We start from the raw sequence: 17,921 nt of genomic DNA on the forward strand, positions 1-17,921 counted from the left end.
GAACTGATGCTCGTGTCCTCAACAATCTCCAATTGCCAGAAGAGATAGCTATTGTACATGTCCCAGGGCACCAAAAGGACTCGCCTTTCACAAGTCCAGGAAATAATCTTGCAGATCAAATTGTGATACCCTATCTTGTTTTATCCTGATTGACTCTTTTTCAGCTGAGAGAGTCAATAGCTTGGGAGACTCAATTGAGAGTCAATATCGAGAGAGTCAATAGCTGAGAGAGTCTTAGCTTGGTTTCTTCGCTTGCAGCCCCTCGTCCCCCTCCCTTAAGGACATAACTGGTGCAAGCTGACTCCAAGCACATCCAAGAATGCGCTTATTGATAAGATACTGAGGCAAGCTGTACCAGCAGCTCCTGGGAGCACACTTGGTTGGTGGTATCCAAAGCCCCTGCTTTTATCACTTTGTGATACTTTAAGCCCCTGCACCTGGAACTGTTTATTTTCCTGTAACTGTTTCTGTAACCATTTATCTTTTAATTTTTTCCTGTTCTTCTGTAAAAAATTGCTTCAGCTAGACTCCCCCTCCCCTCTTTAGGCCAAGGTATAAAAAGAACTCTAGCCTCTTCTTCCGGACTGAGAGAATTTCAAGCTCTAGCTCTCTCTCAGTTGCCAGCAATAAAGCACTCCTGAATTAGTCTCAGAGTGTGGCATTCTCTCTATAACTTGCTCGGTTACGACATTTGGAAGCTCCAGAGAGATTCGCCACCGGGTGAAGACCTGACTCATTCCGGGCTTCCCCAGACAGACAGCTGGCTTACAGGGCCACCTGAAGACGTTCCAGGGCTCCACAGGCCACTGTCTTCTGGAGGGGAACGGATCGACTGCCGGTGCGCCCAGCCAAATTCAACTTCTGAGTCCTCAGTCTCTAGGCCCGGGAAGGTAAGTCAGATCTGACTCTGTCTCTCTGGGAGGGAAACGGCCCTGACGAAGGTCCTCCCTCAGACTCTGTCCATGCTCCAGGACACTGGAGGACAGAGTCCTGGTTTCTGTCAGGATTCTCTGTTAAGTCTAGTCTCTCTCTCTCTCTATCTCTTCTCCCTCTCTCATTCAGGTCTCCGGGAGACCTCTGTTTTAGAATGGGTATAAAAATTGTAATAAACCCTGAGTGAGTGAGTGAGTGAGTGAATGTGGAGTTCAAGGGCTTGCGCTTGACTTTCCAGTTTGTAGCTCCAGGGTGAAAGCTAGGGAATTCGAGAAGGCCCTCACCTGTGGTTCCGTGGTGACCTCATAAGGCTTAGGGCGGCATCAGGCATAGCTCGATCCAAGCCAGCGGTTTATACCAGCCTGCCAATGCCAAGAGGAGCCTAAGTCCCCGAAAGGGGAGCAGCCAGGAGGGCATCTGACTGATCCCATCACGGGACCCCCTCCCCTTGTCTGTTTATAAAAATTGCCATGCTTGTTTATATACCCCAGTGCCTATTGTCCTGTTTAGTGTCTGTCTAAATTTCATATGTCGGATCGTCGATACTGCCCAAGATGACTGGGCAAGGACTTCTTCAAGGTCCTTAGTACAGATTTTCTATCCCAGGAGGTCAAATTCCTCATTAGTCAGTTGGGCTTGCCATCCCAGTCCTGCCTTTTCTGTCAGAAACAAATTAGGTGTTGTTATGGGGAAGGGTGTGGAAGACATTCATCCGTTTAGGATTTCTGGCACCATAAAGATTGCTGGCGTTTGGATTGCCATACCCCACGCCCCAACGACTGGTCCACCTTCTCCTTAGACCAGTGGTGGATCCAAAATAGCCACCCTGCTGACCTCCTTACTCACCTTTTCTGTCATCCCATAACTTTTCCCATGCCCTTAAATAAGGCACTGTGCAGAGAAACCTACACCCATACTGCTCTACTCTGTCTGGACTCTTATTTTGCCTCTTTTGGCTACTCTCCAACCTTTAGGGAAATCCAAGTGGCCCCTTTCCTCCTCATCCCCATCCCTTACCCTGCACATCTCATTTTCCTGTGTTGCAGCAAGTCCAGCGTCTCTAAGACTTGGCTGTGTTCTCCCTCCTTAAACCCTTGAAGGAAAGGACCGAGTTTGAACATTTTGCTTTCGAGTCGTGGAGACACCAAAGTTATTTGGGATATAAGTCAAGAAGGGGGGGTCACCTAAGTCCCACTGGCTGAGGATCCCTTGGACCCACCTCTTATCCTCTCCATAGATCTCGAAGCTTGAGGAGACAGACCTTATGTGGCAAGAAATATTGGCTATAGTTGTTTTCCTACTTCTTCTAGCTATAATACTTCTGTTCTTCTGATACCATAGCCTCCCAGGCCGTGAATATCTTTGTCCATGCTGGGTTTAATATTTTTGTTCAAACCTTGTTAATTGCCTCCAGAATAGTAAACTCTTCTTCCCGGCCCCATAAAGATTGGAGTCCTCTCCAGTGTATGTTGCAGAATTTCTCTCTAGGCTTCTCAGATGATTATGGGGTCCGCCTTAAAAAAGGCAAACTCTGGACACTCTGCGAAGTAGAATGGCCAAAGTTTGGAACTGGGTGGCCCCCAGAAGGGTCACTAAACTTCACAGCTGTTCAGGCTGTGTGGTGGGTCGTTGTTGGAACTCCCGGTCACCCCGATCAGTTTCCCTACATTGATCAATGGCTAGATTTAGTCCAGAGCTCTCCTTCATGGCTCCACTCGTGATAAAACTCTGTAGCCATTCGTGATCCTACCTCCAAGGTCCTTTTTAGCCAGACCTCACTTTTGCCTCGACCCTCAGCTCCCTCGATTCCTCCTGTACTGCCTCCTTCTGAAGAAGAGGAAAGTTTTCTTCACCCATTTCCACCACCCTATAACCCTCCTGCTCCCCCAGAATCTTCCCTTGTCTCCTCAACTACATCCCCTGTGGCCTCTCTGCCTATATCCTCCCAATTATGGCCTCGGCCGGAGGAGGTGGCCCCGCTCCTCCCACTGACAGAGGCCCAAATCCCTTTGGGCAGTGAGCGTTGTGCTCCATTTTTAGTTTATGTCCCCTTCTCTACTTCTGACCTGTACAACTGGAAGGCTCATAATCCCCCCTTTTCTGAAAAGCCCCAGGTCTTAACCTCACTGATGGAGTCTGTGCTCCAGACTCACCGGCCCACCTGGGATGAGTGTCAGCAACTCCTTTTATCCCTTTTCACCTCTGAAGAGAGGGACCATATCTGAAGAGAAGCCAGAAAGTATTTCCTTACATCAGCCAGCTTTTAGAGATAGCCCAGAGAGTTTTCGACAATCGAGAATTTGAAAAGCAAAAACAGGTAGCTCAGGCAGCTGAAAGGGCTGCAGACAAAGCATCAAAAAGACAGGCAAAAATCTTAGTGGCTGCCATCCAAGAAGCCAAAAAGGAAGGGCCCCCATCACAGAGCACTGACCAGGGGACCCCGAGTCCCCACCAGGAAGGCCAGAAACGTAAGCGGGCTCCCCTATAAAGAAACCAATGTGCTTCTTGCAAGCAGATTGGACACTGGAGAAAGGAATGCCCATTAAAGCCAGAGGAGAAACCAGAAAAGAAAAAGGTCCTCACCCTGCCCCACAGCAGAGGAATCTGATGATTGACGGGGCCAGGGCTCTTTGTCACTTGGCCCCGGGAACCCATGGTGACCACCACAGTGGGGGGCCAGCCTGTACGCTTCCTAATTGACACCGGGGTGGAACACTCAGTACTCCAGACACCCTTAGGCAGTGTCTAATAAAAAGGTTACTGAGTAAAGGGCTACTGGAGCTATTCAGGAATATCCTGTCACCCACTCACGAGAGGTGAGTTTAGGACAGAAAAGAGTAACCCACTTGTTCCTCGTGGTCCCAGAGTGCCCCTTCTCCCTCCTCGGATGAGACCTGCTTCATAAGCTACAGGCGTCCATCTCCTTCTCGGCCCAACAAACTCACCTCATGTTAGGGGACACAACGCCCCCTACTGCTCAGCTCCTGCTAACCACCCTTCGGTCAGAGGAATATCTCTTAGTTTCACCCTCACAACTGCCAGAGAATAAAAGTAATCCTCTCCTACTGGCTTTACAGACTCTGTTTCCTCATACCTCCCAGGACTGGCAAACCACCATCTGCCAGCTGTTGTAGAACTCCTGGCCACCGCCCTGCCGGTCCAGGTCAAACAATATCCTATGATTCTGTGGGCTAGAGAGGGAATTAATCCTCATGTTCAGCAACTATTACAAGCTGGTATACTCACACCATGTGAGATCACCTGGAATACTCCATTTTTGCCGGTCCAGAAACCCGGAACAAATGATTACCAGCCTGTACAGGACTTGCAGGAAGGTAACAAGCGGACAGTCACTGTCCATCCAACTGTCCCTAACCCTTATACTTCACTCAGCCTGCTCCCGCCAGAACATATGGTGTACACTGTCCTTGACTTCAAGGATGCTTTTTTTTGCTATTCCTCTGGCCCCAAAAGTCAACCTATCTTTGCTTTTGAACAGACAGATCCTGGCTCGGTAGACACCACCCAATTAACCTGGACTTGGTTACCCCGAGGTTTTAAAAATTCCCCCACCCTTTTTAGGGAAGCCCTCCAACAGGATCTTATACCATTCTGAGCCAGTCACCCTAACCGCACTCTTCTCCAGTATGTAGACGACCTGTTATTGGCTACTGAAACTACTGACAGCTGCCTGCAACATACTAGGGACCTACTTTACCTCCTTCAGGAATTCGGGTATCAGGTCCCGGCCAAGAAGGCCCAGCTTTTTCTTCCCAGCATTTCCTACCTAGGGTATGAGACAAATGAAGGAAAAAGGGCACTCACCAGTGCTCGAAAGGCAGCCATCCTTCAAATCCCCACTCCCACCACTAAGAGACAGGTACATGAATTCCTGGGCGCCGTGGGATATGGTCGCCTATAGATATTGGGGTTCATGGAAATTGCCAAACCCCTGTACACCACTGCTGGAGGGAATACCCTGCTAGTTTGGACTGACAAAGAAGAACAGGCTTTTCAAAATCTGAAGAAGGCACTAACTGAGGCCCCTGCTCTTGCCCTCCCAAATATCTCAAAACCATTTCACCTTTTTGTTCATGAAAACCAAGGAGTCGCTAAAGGGGTACTTACTCAGACTTTAGGGCCATGGCAACACCCAGTGGCCTATTTGTCTAAGAGACTGGACCCTGTGGCCTCTGGGTGGCCAAGTTGTCTGCGAGCCATAGTGGCAACAGCAAGCCAGGTCCAGGAGGCTGATAAACTGACTGTGGGCCAGAATTTAACCCTTACGGCTCCTCATGCTGTAGAGACCTTGCTACAAAGTGCTTCTGGCAAATGGATGTCAAATGCTCGCATCTTGCGGTATCAGAGTTTACTGTTAGATCAGCCGCGTTTAACTTTCTCTCCCACAAGGTGTTTAAATCCAGCTACCTTGCTCCCGGATCCAGACCTTACCACACCTGTCCATGACTGCCAAGAACTGTTAGAAACTATGGAAACTGGCTGACCTCATCTCCAAGATGTGCCTCTAAAGGAGGTGGATGCCACCGTGTTTACAGATGGTAGCAGCTTCCTTGAACAGGGAGTACAGAAGGCTGGTGTGGCCATTACTATGGAGACAGATGTACTGTAGGCCCAGGCACTGCCGGCAGGTACCTTGGCACAGAGGACTGAGTTGGTAACCCTGACTCAGGCCCTCCAATAGGGTAAAGACAAATGTATTAACATCTACACTGACAGCAGGTATGCTTTTGCTACTGTACATGTACACAGAGCCATCTATCAAGAGCGAGGGCTACTCACCTCAGCAGGAAAGAGTATCAACAACAAAGAAGAAATTTTAGCCCTGCTTGAAGCTGTTTGGCTCCCTCAACAGGTGGCTACAATTCACTGCAAAGGACATCAAAGAGAAGACATGGCCATTGCTCGTGGTAACCAAAGAGCAGACTCTGCAGCTTGAGAGGCATCTCAGCTCCTGGTCGTGCCTTTAACCCTGCTGCCCTCTGTGTCCTTTCCACAACTGACTGGGCAGACTACCCAGAATACTCCCCAGAGGAAGAAAAACAAGCTTCGGATCTTCAAGCCAGTAAAAATCAGGAAGGTTGGTGATTCTTCCTGCTTCCAGAATCTTCATGCCCCAAGCCCTTGGGGAAACTTTTATCAATCATCTACATTCTACCACCCATTTAGGAGGAGTAAAACTGGCCCAGCTTCTAAGGAGTCATTTCAAGATCCCCCACCTTCAGGACTTAACTAACCAAGCAGCTCTCCAGTAAACGGCTTGTGCCCAAGTAAACACCAAGCAAGGTCCTAAGCCCAGCCCAGGCCACCGCCTCCAGGGAGGCTTGCCAGGAGGAAGGTGGGAAATTGACTTTACAGAGGTAAAACCACACTTGGCAGGGTATAAATACCTCCTGGTGCTAGTAGACACCTTTTCTGGATGGACTGAGGCATTTGCCACCAAAAACGAAACTGCTACCACGGTAGTTAAGCTTTTACTCAATGAAATCATCCCTCAACATGGACTGCCTGTTGTAATAAGGTCTGATAATGGACCAGCCTTCACCTCGTCCATAGCTCAGTCGGTCAGCAAGGCATTAAACATTCAATGGAAACTCCATTGTGCCTATCGACCCCAGAGCTCTGGACAAGTAGAATGCATGAACCCCACCCTAAAAAGTACTCTTGCAAAATTAATCCTAGAAACCAGTGAAAACTAGGTAAAGCTCCTTCCTTTAGCCCTTCTTAGAGTAAGATGCACCCCTTACCAGGCTGGGTTTTCACCTTTTGAAATCATGTATGGAAGGGCTCCGCCTGTCTTGCCTAAGCTAAAGGATACCCATTTAGAAGAAATCTCACAAGCTAACTTGATACAGTACCTGCAGTCTCTCCAAAGGGTACAAGACATCATCCAGCTGCTTGTCAGGGGAGCACACCCCAGCCCAGTTCCTGACCAGACTGGGCCCTGCCATTCTTTCCAGCTGGGTGACCTAGCGTATGTTAAAAAGTTCCAGAAAAAAGGACTGACTCCTGCCTGGAAAGGACCTCATACTGTCATCCTCACCACACCAACGGCTCTGAAGGTGGACGGCACTCCTGCTTGGATTCATCATTCTCGCATCAAAAAGGCCAACAAAGCCCAGCAAAAAAAATGGGTCCCCAAGCCTAGGCCAGGCCCCTTAAAACTGCATCTAAGTTGAGTAAAGCTATCGAATTAATTCTTTTTATTTACCTTTTCTGTCTGTTTCCATCTGTCATGTCCTCTGCCCCTTCCTACTCTTTTCTCCTCACTTCCTTCATGACAGGACGTGTGTTTGCAAACACCACTTGGAAGGTGGGACCCTCCAAGGAAGTCTCTTTTGTAGTTGGTTTATGTGCTTTGTTCCCAGACCCTGCCCATACCCTTGAAGAGCAATGCAATCTGCCGATCATGAGAGCAGGGAACGCTGACCTTGCTGCAGGGTTCGGACACACCAGAAGCCAAACTGGATGTGGAAGCTCTAAGGGTGCAGAAAAAAGGCTCCAGAGCGTTGACTTTTACCTTTGTCCTGGAAATCACCCTGACTCTAGTTGTCGAGATTCTTACCAGTTTTTCTGCCCTTACTGCATGTGTGTAACCTTGGCCACTTACTCTGGAGGATGAACCTGATCCTCAACCCTTTCCATAGCTTGTGCTTCCCATCCTAAGCCGTGTACTATAGGTAATTGTAATCCTCTTACTATAACTGTCCGTAACCCTAGTTTAACTCAATGGTATTACAGCATGTCATGGGGATTAAGGCTTTATATTTCAGGATTTGATGTTGGAACTATGTTCACCATCCAGAAAAAATTCCTGGTCCCATGAAGCCAATCAGAACTTTAACTGATTTAGGTGACCCTATGTTCCAAAAACACCCAGAGAGAGTCGATTTAACTGTCCCACTGCCATTCCTGGTTCTGAGACCCCAGCTGCAATGACAATACCTCCAACCCAGCCCGATGTCCATTTTGGACGGGGTACATCACCTCCTTAATCTCACCCAGCCTAAACTAGCCTGAGATTGCTGGTTGTGCCTAAAGGCCAAACCCCCATATTATGTTGGATTAGGAGTAGAAGCCATGCTCAAAATGGACTGTCTTTCTTGTCATACGTGCCCCCATGCCCTTACACTAGGAGATGTGTCAGGGAATGCCTTCTGTCTAATTAGCACAAGGTATAACTTACCTGCTTCTCCCTTTCAGGCTACTTGTAGTGAGTCTCTCCTTACTTCCTTAAACCCCTCAGTCTCCTACCAGGCACCCAAAAATACCTGGTTGGCCTGCATTTCAGGCCTCACTCGCTGCATCAATGGGACTGAACCTGGACCTCTCCTATGCATGTTGATTCATCTACTCCCCCAGATCTACATGTACAGTGGGCCAGAAGGACAACTTCTCATCGCTCCCCCTGAATTGCATTTCAGGTTTCGCCGAGCTGCCCTACTCCTTGTACCCCTTCTGGCTGGCCTTAGCATAGCTACGTCAGCAGCTATTGTTACGACTGCCCTGATTCAAGGAGAAACTGGATTAATATCACTATCTCAACAGGTAGATGCTGATTTAAGCAATCTCCAATCAGCCATAAATATACTACATGCCCAGGTAGAGTCTCTAGCTGAAGTAGTTCTTCAAAACCGCCGAGGCTTAGATCTGCTATTTCTCTCCCAAGGAGGTTTATGCGCAGCTCTAGAAGAAAGTTGTTGTTTCTATGCCAATCAGTCTGGAGTCATAAAAAATACTCTTCAAAGAGTTCGAGAAAATCTAGATAGATGCCAGAAGGAACAAGAAAGTAACACCACCTTTCTCATTCCTGGAGTACCAAAGTACCAAAGCACGTTTAACTGGAATCCCTGGCTAACTACTCTAATTACTGGGTTGGCGGGACCCCCTTCTCCTCCTCTTGTTAGGGTTAGTCTTCAGGCCTTGTATATTAAATTGGTTTCTTAATTTTGTAAAGCAACGCATAGCTTCTGTCAATCTTATGTATCTTAGAACCCAATATAACACCCTTGTTATAACCGAGGAATCAATGATCTGATTCCCCCAAACACGAGTGGGAAATGTGATACCCTAACTTCTTTTAACCTGATTGACTCTCTCTTAGCTGAGAGAGCTGGACAGACTCCATTTTGGTTTCTTCACTTGCAGCCCCTTGTCCCCCTCCCTTAAGGACATAACTGGTGCAAGCTGACTCCAAGCACATCCAAGAATGCGCTTACGGATAAGATACTGAGGCAAGCTGTACCAGCAGCTCCTGGGAACGCACTCGGTTGACGGTGCCCAAAGCATTTGCGTTTATCACTTTGTGATAATTTAAGCCCCTGCACCTGGAACTGTTTATTTTCTTATTACTGTTTCTGTAACCATTTATCTTTCAACTTTTTTGCCGGTTCTGCTTCTGTAAAAAATTGCTTCAGCTACACTCCTCCTCCCCTCTTTAGACCAAGGTGTAAAAAGATATGTAGCCCCTTCTTCAGGGCTGAGAGAATTTTGAGCTCTAGCCGTCTCTCGGTTGCTGGCAATAAAGGATCACTGAATTAGTCTCAGACTGTGGCATTCTCTCTATAACTCGGTCGGTTACAATAAAATAGCAAAACAAGTTGCCATTTCTTCCATTTAACTCCATGCCCTCCTTCTCCTACTGTAACCCCTGTTTTCTCTTCCATTGAACAAAAGAAGTTGATAAAAATAGGAGCTAAAGAAAATGCGGATAGGAAATGGATATTATCAGATCAAAGGGAAATGTTGTCAAAACCTCTCATGAGGGAAGTCTTGTCTCAATTACATCAAGGGACCCATTGGGGACCCCAAGCAATGGGCGATGCAGTTCTCCGGGTTTATGGGTGTATAAGAATTTACACCCTGGCCAAACAAGTTATAGATAGTTGCTTAATATGTAAAAAAAGCTAATAAGCAGGATCTAAGGAAATTGCACCTTGGTGGAAGAAATCCAGCACTGAGACCATTTCAAAGTGTTCAGATCGATTACACTGAAATGCCTCCAATTGGTCGATATACTTATTAGTAATAATAGACCACTTTACCCACTGGGTAGAGGCAATCCCATTCTCACGTGCAACCTCCAGTAATGTAGTTAAAGCACTAATTGAAAACATCATACCCAGATTGGAACTAATAGAAAATACTGATTCAGATAATGCACCCCATTTCACTGTGCATGTCATTAAGAAGTTAGCACAGGTACTAGATATACATTGGGAATACCATACCCCTTGGCATCCATCCTCCTCAGGAAGAGTAGAGTGGATGAATCAGACTCTAATAAACCACTTAACTTAGTTTTAGAAACTCAATTGCCATGGACTAAATATACTCCTATTGCTTGGTTAAGAATCTGGACTGCCCCTTGGAAAGATATTGGCCTGTCACCTGAGGAAATGCTCTATGGAATGCCCTACTTACACTCCACTGCTGACATCCCTATGTTTGAAACAAAGGATCATTTCCTCAAAAATTATATACTTGGTCTATCCTCTACCTTCTTTTCCCTTGGGACTAAAGGTCTCCTAGCACAGGCATCACCCCTGGAGTTTCCAGAACATCAGCATTGGCCTTGAGACCATGTTCTCATCCAAGGGTAGAAGAAAAGGAAGCTCGAACCAGCCTGGGAAGGACCCTACCTAGTGCTCCTAAGTACTGAGACTGCAGTCTGGACAACAGAAAGAGGATGGACTCATCACACCCGAGTCAAGAAGGTGCCGCCACCTCCAGAATCATGAACTGTCACTCCACAGCCCACCCCCACCAAATTAACTCTAAAAAGAGCTTAATAATCACTTGTTTATTCTCTTTTTTCTTTTCAACAGAAGGTCATCTTGTCATCAATGTAACTCAGGCTAGTCATTTTTTAACCCTTCAGTTTGATGCCTGTTCAGTCATCCCATGTGGAGATGAGCAAGGTCAAAAGAAGCTAGCCCATGTTGATAAGTGTCTATGTCCATACCACAAAAAATCAAGCATGTATAAGTATGGAGTGTTAAAAGTCCCAGTGGTGACTGGGCAGATGTTTGGTGGACTAATAAGTACAAAGGGTGGAGAGCCAAGCTCCCTGCTTCAAATAAATTATGACGACCAAAACAAAAAACTCCAACTAGTCCCTGGTCCCACCCCACCAAATTGTAAGCCATGACACTGTAACCCCTTGTTGCTGATTATAAATAATCCCCGGACCATGGCCCAAGAGCCTTCTATATTCAAACAGTATGGGCTAGGAGGAGATGTTGAAGGACAGATCCATTTCTTAGAGAAATGAATGTGAGACTGAAAAATGACACTACTCTTCGTTCATTTTTCTTTGACAAAATAATTTTTCTGTCAATTTTGTATGTATTTAATTTTAACCAAGTAAAGCTTCTTATGGACATATATTCATCAGATTTAAAAAATGAGAGTTTCTTAAAGGTGCAAAACCAGGAATAGCTTGGTAAATTCATGAAGCTAGAAAGTAGCTAATCAAAGTTCTTATTAAACCTTCTGGGGTTGATTAAGAGTAGCCAAAATTAGGCCAGGTGCAGTGGCTCACGCCTGTAATCCCAGCACTTTCGGAGGCCAAGGCAGGCAGATCCCAAGGTCAGGAGATTGAGACCATCCTGGCCACCATGGTGTAACCTCGTCTCTAATAAAAACACAATAATTAGCTGGGTGTGGTGGTGTGCACCTGTAATCCTAGCTACTTGGGAGGCTGAGGCAGGAGAATCGCTTGAACCCGGGAGGCAGAGGTTATAGTGAGCTGAGATTGGGCAACTGCACTCCAGCCTGGGTGACAGAGCGAGACTCCACCTAAGAAAAAAAAAAAAAACTATTAGCGAAAATTCCTTGTAACAAATCCCCTCAAGAGGTGAAATCTATTTCCCTACTCCTTGGCCCCGTCCTGGCCTTGAGACTTGCTTTGATCAATAGAAGGTGACAGAAGTGACACTGCACACATTCCAAGGGTAGGCCTCCTACAATGCTGCTACCTATGAACAAGCCCAAGTTAGCCTCATGGAAAACGGAAAACACATAAAGAGGGTCCCTGTCTTCCCTGACAACCCAGTCCACCCCAGTGAGGCCCACAGAGGTGAGGAAACCCAGCTGATACCACGTGGTTCTGAGATCGGCTTATCAGCTGATTCCTGCCCAAATTGCCAACCCACAAAATCAGGAGCAAATAAATGGTTGCTGTAATAACCAGTTGGGTTGTTACACGAAAACAGCTAATAGATATACCATCTTAAGCTCAATTATCTAAAAAAGATATCCCTCCTCACTGATTCATAGCTAAGTGGTTCTAGAAGGAATATTTTTATGAATAATACACATTTCTTTATTCTGTGCATCACATGAAAATGGTCAGAATCAAAATGGAGTCACTAATGTTAAAAAACAAACAAAAGACTCTGACAAATACAGCTGGGAAGACCATGAAAAGAGGGTTCTAATGGTTGTACACCTGAAAACCAAAAGTACCACGAAAGACGGCGACCACCACAACCTTGAGCAAAGGACATTGCAACTGAACACAAAACATACTCTGCAAGGACCTCTGAACAACTGCCTGTCCAACCTCAGACTAACATCACTTTCGTGATTGATCTTTGGAGCCAAGGCTAATTAATTCAAAGAAATTAGATAATCCTCATTTTTTCCTTAAAAAATTTTTGTTTTCCTTTATTTTCCCAAATATACACATAGTTTACTGTGGCATGCATACTCCCATTGCAGTGGTCTATTCCCAGAGAAATATTTTTCTTTTAGGGACCTCTCTCTCTTATTTAGGTTTATAGTCACAAAGGATTTACTATTTCAACAATACTAGCACTGCATATCATCCAGTATACACTGGGAAAATAAGGTGCCCCATGTGCAGATCCAGGAGACTTTGTGGCCACCAGATTATGAGGCATGCATGTATTTATTTATTTTTGAGATGGAGTCTCTATCTGTCACCCAGGCTGGATTCCAGTGGCATAATTTTGGCTCACGGCAATCTCCACCTCCCAGGTTCAAGTGATTCTCAGGCCTCCCAAGCAGCTGGGACTACAGATACGAGCCACCTATGTGGCTAATTTTAGGATTTTTAGCAGACACAGGGTTTCACCATGTTGGCCAGGCTAGTTTCAAACACTTGAGCTCAAGTGATCCACCTGCCTTGGCCTCCCAAAATGCTGGGATTACAGGTGTGAGACACCATGCCCGGACCATGCATGTATTATTAATGTTGAAGTAGATAATTTAACAAACATCAATGAAGTGTTAAGATTTTTCACTCATAGGTTCAAAATATCATGCCAATTGCCTTCTATGAGCTGTCATAAGCCACAGCCTAGAGATTCAATTCCATTTCAAGATTCAACCAAAGCCAACTCATCAACAAGAACATGTAAAAGACAGAAAAACCCACTACCGGCAGGCTGAAACAGATGCTGTGACGTGGCCCTGGCCTGTCATGGCGTGTCACAGCATGGCACAGGCCTATATCATGTTCCCTAGACTGCTGACTACCAACTAGTTACAGCTGACTCCAATCAGGTCGGGATTTGACCATCTCTGCACTGAACCTGCAATTGTAACTTTTAAAATTGAAACGCTGCTTCTCACCTCTCCTCCCTAGACTCCATTTCACAGGGAAACCATCACAGGGAAAGAAAGCCTTTGTTTTTTCTTCCTTCTTTGCTTTGCTTTCTCTGTTTCTTTTACACAGGGTCTCACTGTGTCGCCCAGGCTGGAGTGCAGTGGCACAATCTTGGCTCACTGCAACCTCCACCTCCTAGGTTCAAGCAATTCTCCTGTCTCAGCCTCTCAAGTAGCTGGGATTACAGACATGTGCCACTGTGTCTGGAGTTGATTCCTTCCAGTGATTTTGTGGTCTGGCTAACTTCAAGACTGGAGCAGCGGACCTTCACAGTGAGTGTTACAGTTCTTAAAGATGGCACAGACCCAAAGAGTGAGCAGCAGAAAGATTTATTTTGAACAGCGGAAGAACAATGCTTCCACAGCCTGTAAGGGTACCTAAGCGGGTTGCCTAAGCGTTGCTGCTGGGGGCTGGGGTGACCAGCTTTAATTCCCTTATTTGTCCCTACCCACTTCCTGTTGATTGGTCCATTTTATAGAGTGCTGATTGGTCCATTTTACAGAGCGCTGATTGGTCCATTTTACAGAGTGCTGATTGGTCCATTATACGGAGCACTGATTGGTCCATTTTACAGAGTGCTGATTAGTCCATTTTACAAACCTCTAGCTAGCCACAGAGCACTGATTGGTGCATTTTACAATCCTAGCTACAGAGTGCTGATTGGTGCATCTTACAATCCTCTTGTAAGATAGAAAATTTCTCCGAGTCCCCACCCAACCCAGAAGTCCAACTGGCTACACCTCTCACCACCACACCTACCTAATTTCTGTATTTTTAGTAGAGAGGGAGTATCACCATGTTGGCCAGGCTTCTTTCTTAATCTTTTTTCTTTCTTTCCTTCCTTCCTTTCTTTCTCTCTCTTTCTTTCTTTCTTTCTTTCCTTTCTTCCTTCCTTCTTTCCTTCCTTCCTTGCTCCCTTCCTTCCTTTACTCTCTTTCTGTCTTTTTCTGTCTGTTTTCTCTATTCCTTACTCTTCCCTCATTCCTTCCCTCCCTCCCCCAACTCTTCTTTCCTTCCTTTCTCTCTCCCTCCCTACTTTCCAACTTTGGGCTGTGTTGAATTTGTTGACTCATCATGAACAAACAGAAACTCCAATGATACTGTTACCCAAGAGAACTTTGCAAAAGGTTGTCATGTTTAATAATTCATTCACAGAATCCTCAATCTCACAAAAGCCTGGAATGGATTTTCTGTTTGGACAGGGCAGGGAAGCTACTGTGGCCAGGCTCCAGCTCTTCCCACTGCATCTAGCACAAGCCTTCTAAAGCAGGATGTGGCCGGGCACAGCTCATGCCTGTAATCCCAGCACTTTGGCAGGCCGAGGTGGGTGGATCACCTGAGGTCAGGAGTTTGAAACCAGTCTGTCTCTACTAAAAATACAAAAGTTAGATGGGAGTGATGGTGGGTGCCTGTAATCGCAGCTACTCAGGATGCTGAGGCAGGAGAATTGCTTGAACCTGGGAGACAGAGGTTGCAGTGAGCCAAGATCACCCCACTGCACTCCAGCCTGGGCATCAGAGCAAGACTCCGTCTCAAAAACAAACAAACAAAAAGCAGTGAGAGGTGAAGCCACCTGGACTTCCTGGGTTGAGTGGGGACTTGGAGAACTTTTCTCTTTAGCTAGCAGATTGTAAAGTCACCAATCAGTGCTCTGTGTCTGGCTAAAGGATTGTTAATGCACCAATCAGCACTCTGTAAAAATGTACCAATCTTTCATCCCATCTCATCCCATCTTTCAGTCACTTCACGAATGGTTCCTAGTAGATACAAAACAGTTTTTTCTCCAATGGGAAAACAGAAAACAGCCACTCAGTTTGCTCCCAACACCCGTTTCTAGCCGCTTACCAGAGCTACCTTGGCAAGTACTCTAGGAGTATGGGAAAATGAAAACAACAAACTCACACACCTTTTTAACATACACAACCAGTTCTGACTACCTAGCCAAGGCAGATTCTTCTTCTGTGGAATGTCAACCTATATCTGCCTCCCGACCAACTGGACAGGCACCTGCAACCTTAGTCTTCCTATGTCCCAACATTAACATTGCCCCAGGAAATCAGACCCTATCAGTGCCCCTCAAAACTCAAGTCCGTCAGCACAGAGCCATGCAGCTAATACCCCTGCTTATAGGGTTAGGAATGGCTACTGCTATGGGAACTGGAATAGCCAGTTTATCTACTTCATTATCCTACTATCACACACTCTCAAAGGATTTCTCAGACAGTTTGCAAGAAATAACAAAATCTATCCTTACTCTACAGTTCTAAATAGACTCTTTGACAGCAGTGACTCTCCAAAACCACTGAGGCCTAGGCCTCCTCACTGCTGAGAAAGGAGGGCTCTGCATCTTTTTAGGGGAAGAGTATTGTTTTTACACTAACCAGTCAGGGATAATACGAGATGCTGCCCAGCGTTTACAGGAAAAGGCTTCTGAAATCAGGCAATGCCTTTCTAATTCTTACACCAACCTCTGGAGTTGGGCGACATGGCTTCTCCCCTTTCTAGGTCCCATGAAAGCCATCTTGCTATTACTCACCTTTGGGCCCTGTATTTTTAACCTCCTTGTCAAATTTGTTTCCTCTAGGATCGAGGCCATCAAGCTACAGATGGTCTTACAAATGGAACCCCAAGTGAACTCAACTAACAACTTCCACCGAGGACCCCTGGACCAACCCGTTGGCCCTTTGACTGGCCTAAAGAGTTCCCTTCTGAAGGACACTACAACTGCAGGGCCCCTTCTTCACCCCTATCCAGCAGTAAGTGGCTAGAGAGGTCATCACCCAATTCCCAACAGCAGTTGTGGTATCCTGTTTAGATGCGGGATTGAGAGGTGAAGCCAGCTGGACTTCCTGGGTCAAGTGGGGACTTGGAGAACTTTTCTGTCTAGCTAGAGGATTGTAAATGCACCAATCAGTGCTCTATGTCTAGCTAAAGGATTGTAAATGCACCAATCAGCACTCTGTAAAAACGCAGCAATCAGCACTCTTGTAACTAGCTAAAGGGTTGTAAATGCACCAATCAGCACTCTGTAAAATGGACCAATCAGCACTCTGTAAAATGGAACAATCTGCAGGATGTGGGCAAATAATGGAATAAAAGCTGGCCACCCCAGTCAGCAGCAGCAGGGAACCGCTCAGGTACCCTTCCACACCGTGGAAACTTTGTTCTTACCCTCTTGACGAAAAATCTTGCTGCTGCTCACTCTTTGGGTCCACACCACCTTTAAGAGCTACAACGATCACCACGACAGTCTGCGGCTTCATTCTTGAAGTCAGCGACACCACAAACCCACCGGAAGGGAGAAACTCCAGACACATCTGAAGGAACAAACTCCAGACACAACATCTTTAAGAGCTGTAACACACACTGTGAAGGTCCACGACTTCGTTCTTGAAGCCAGCGAGACCACGAACCCTCTGGAAGGAACCAACTCTGGACACAGCAGGACGTGAGACTTCTACCTGCTCACTCAGAATCATTTCTGCACCAACCATGGCCACGTTTGTGGAGCTCAGTACCAAAGCCAAGATGCCCATTGTGGGCCTGGGCACTTGGGGGGTAAATATGCAAATCTTTGCACACCTTTCTTCTCTGGAGGGCTGTTTGGGTGTTTTCTCTTTCTACATTCAGCCAGAAAAGCCTGGAGGTCGGGTAGGGGTTTGGAGAGGTGAATTTCAGTCCTGGAGCTGGGACTCGGGTTGCTTTCTTTTCTCAAAGCTGATTCAAGCTGCAATGCTGCAAGACTGGCTTTCCCAGCAGTGATGAGAACTCCTCTAGCAAGTATCAAATTTCAAGCAGAGTTGGACTTAAAATTGTTTTCTAGGGCAGTTTCTCTCTCTGGCTCTAGGACACTTAATTGGGCACAAGGTTTCCCCAGAGTCTTGGCTGTGGGTTTGTTGTGGGCTGGGTGGTTGTGGAGAGGATGCAGAGCCAGAAGTCCCTGGCACCCCTTTGCAGATCACCGTGTGGGACTTGGGCTAGCAGCATCCCTATGACCTGGGAGCTTGTTAGACATGCAGAACTGGCTGGGTGTGGTGGCTCATGCCTGTAATCCCAGCACTTTGGGAGATCCAGACGGGAGGACTGCTTAAGCCCAGGAGTTGGAGACCAGACTGGGCAACATAGCAAGACCCAATTTCTACAAATAATCAATAAATTAGCTGTGCATGGTGACATGCAGCTGTAGTCCCAGCCACTTGGGAGGCTGAGGTGGAGATTGAGTGTTGAGCCTGAGAGGTCAAGGCTGCAGTGAGCAGTGATTGTGCCACTGCACTCCAGTCTGGGCAACAGAGTGAGATCCTGTGTAAAAGAAAGAAAGAAAGAGAAAAAATGCAGA

The 17,921-nt window shown here is 46.5% G+C and overlaps 1 protein-coding gene across 3 annotated transcripts in view; it reads left to right on the top strand.

Moving 5' to 3' along the window:
- The first annotated feature begins 750 nt into the window (after window positions 1-750).
- The window catches only part of LOC100967410 (aldo-keto reductase family 1 member B15), a 30,711-nt gene continuing 13,540 nt past the window's right edge, over window positions 751-17,921 (top strand). Inside the window, exons 1-2 of one of the 3 annotated variants that reach the window (XM_057302765.2) lie at window positions 751-890; window positions 16,170-16,341. In XM_057302765.2, coding sequence (XP_057158748.1) covers window positions 16,192-16,341 — 150 coding nt within the window. In that variant the 5' untranslated portion in view covers window positions 751-890; window positions 16,170-16,191. Of the gene's footprint in view, window positions 891-13,929; window positions 14,909-16,169; window positions 17,144-17,921 lie in introns of those variants that run through there. The other 2 variants (XM_055115252.3, XM_034965027.3) reach the window with 2 other exon arrangements.

This window comes from Pan paniscus, chromosome 6 (assembly GCF_029289425.2).
Source record: "Pan paniscus chromosome 6, NHGRI_mPanPan1-v2.0_pri, whole genome shotgun sequence".
Taxonomy (NCBI): domain Eukaryota; kingdom Metazoa; phylum Chordata; class Mammalia; order Primates; family Hominidae; genus Pan; species Pan paniscus.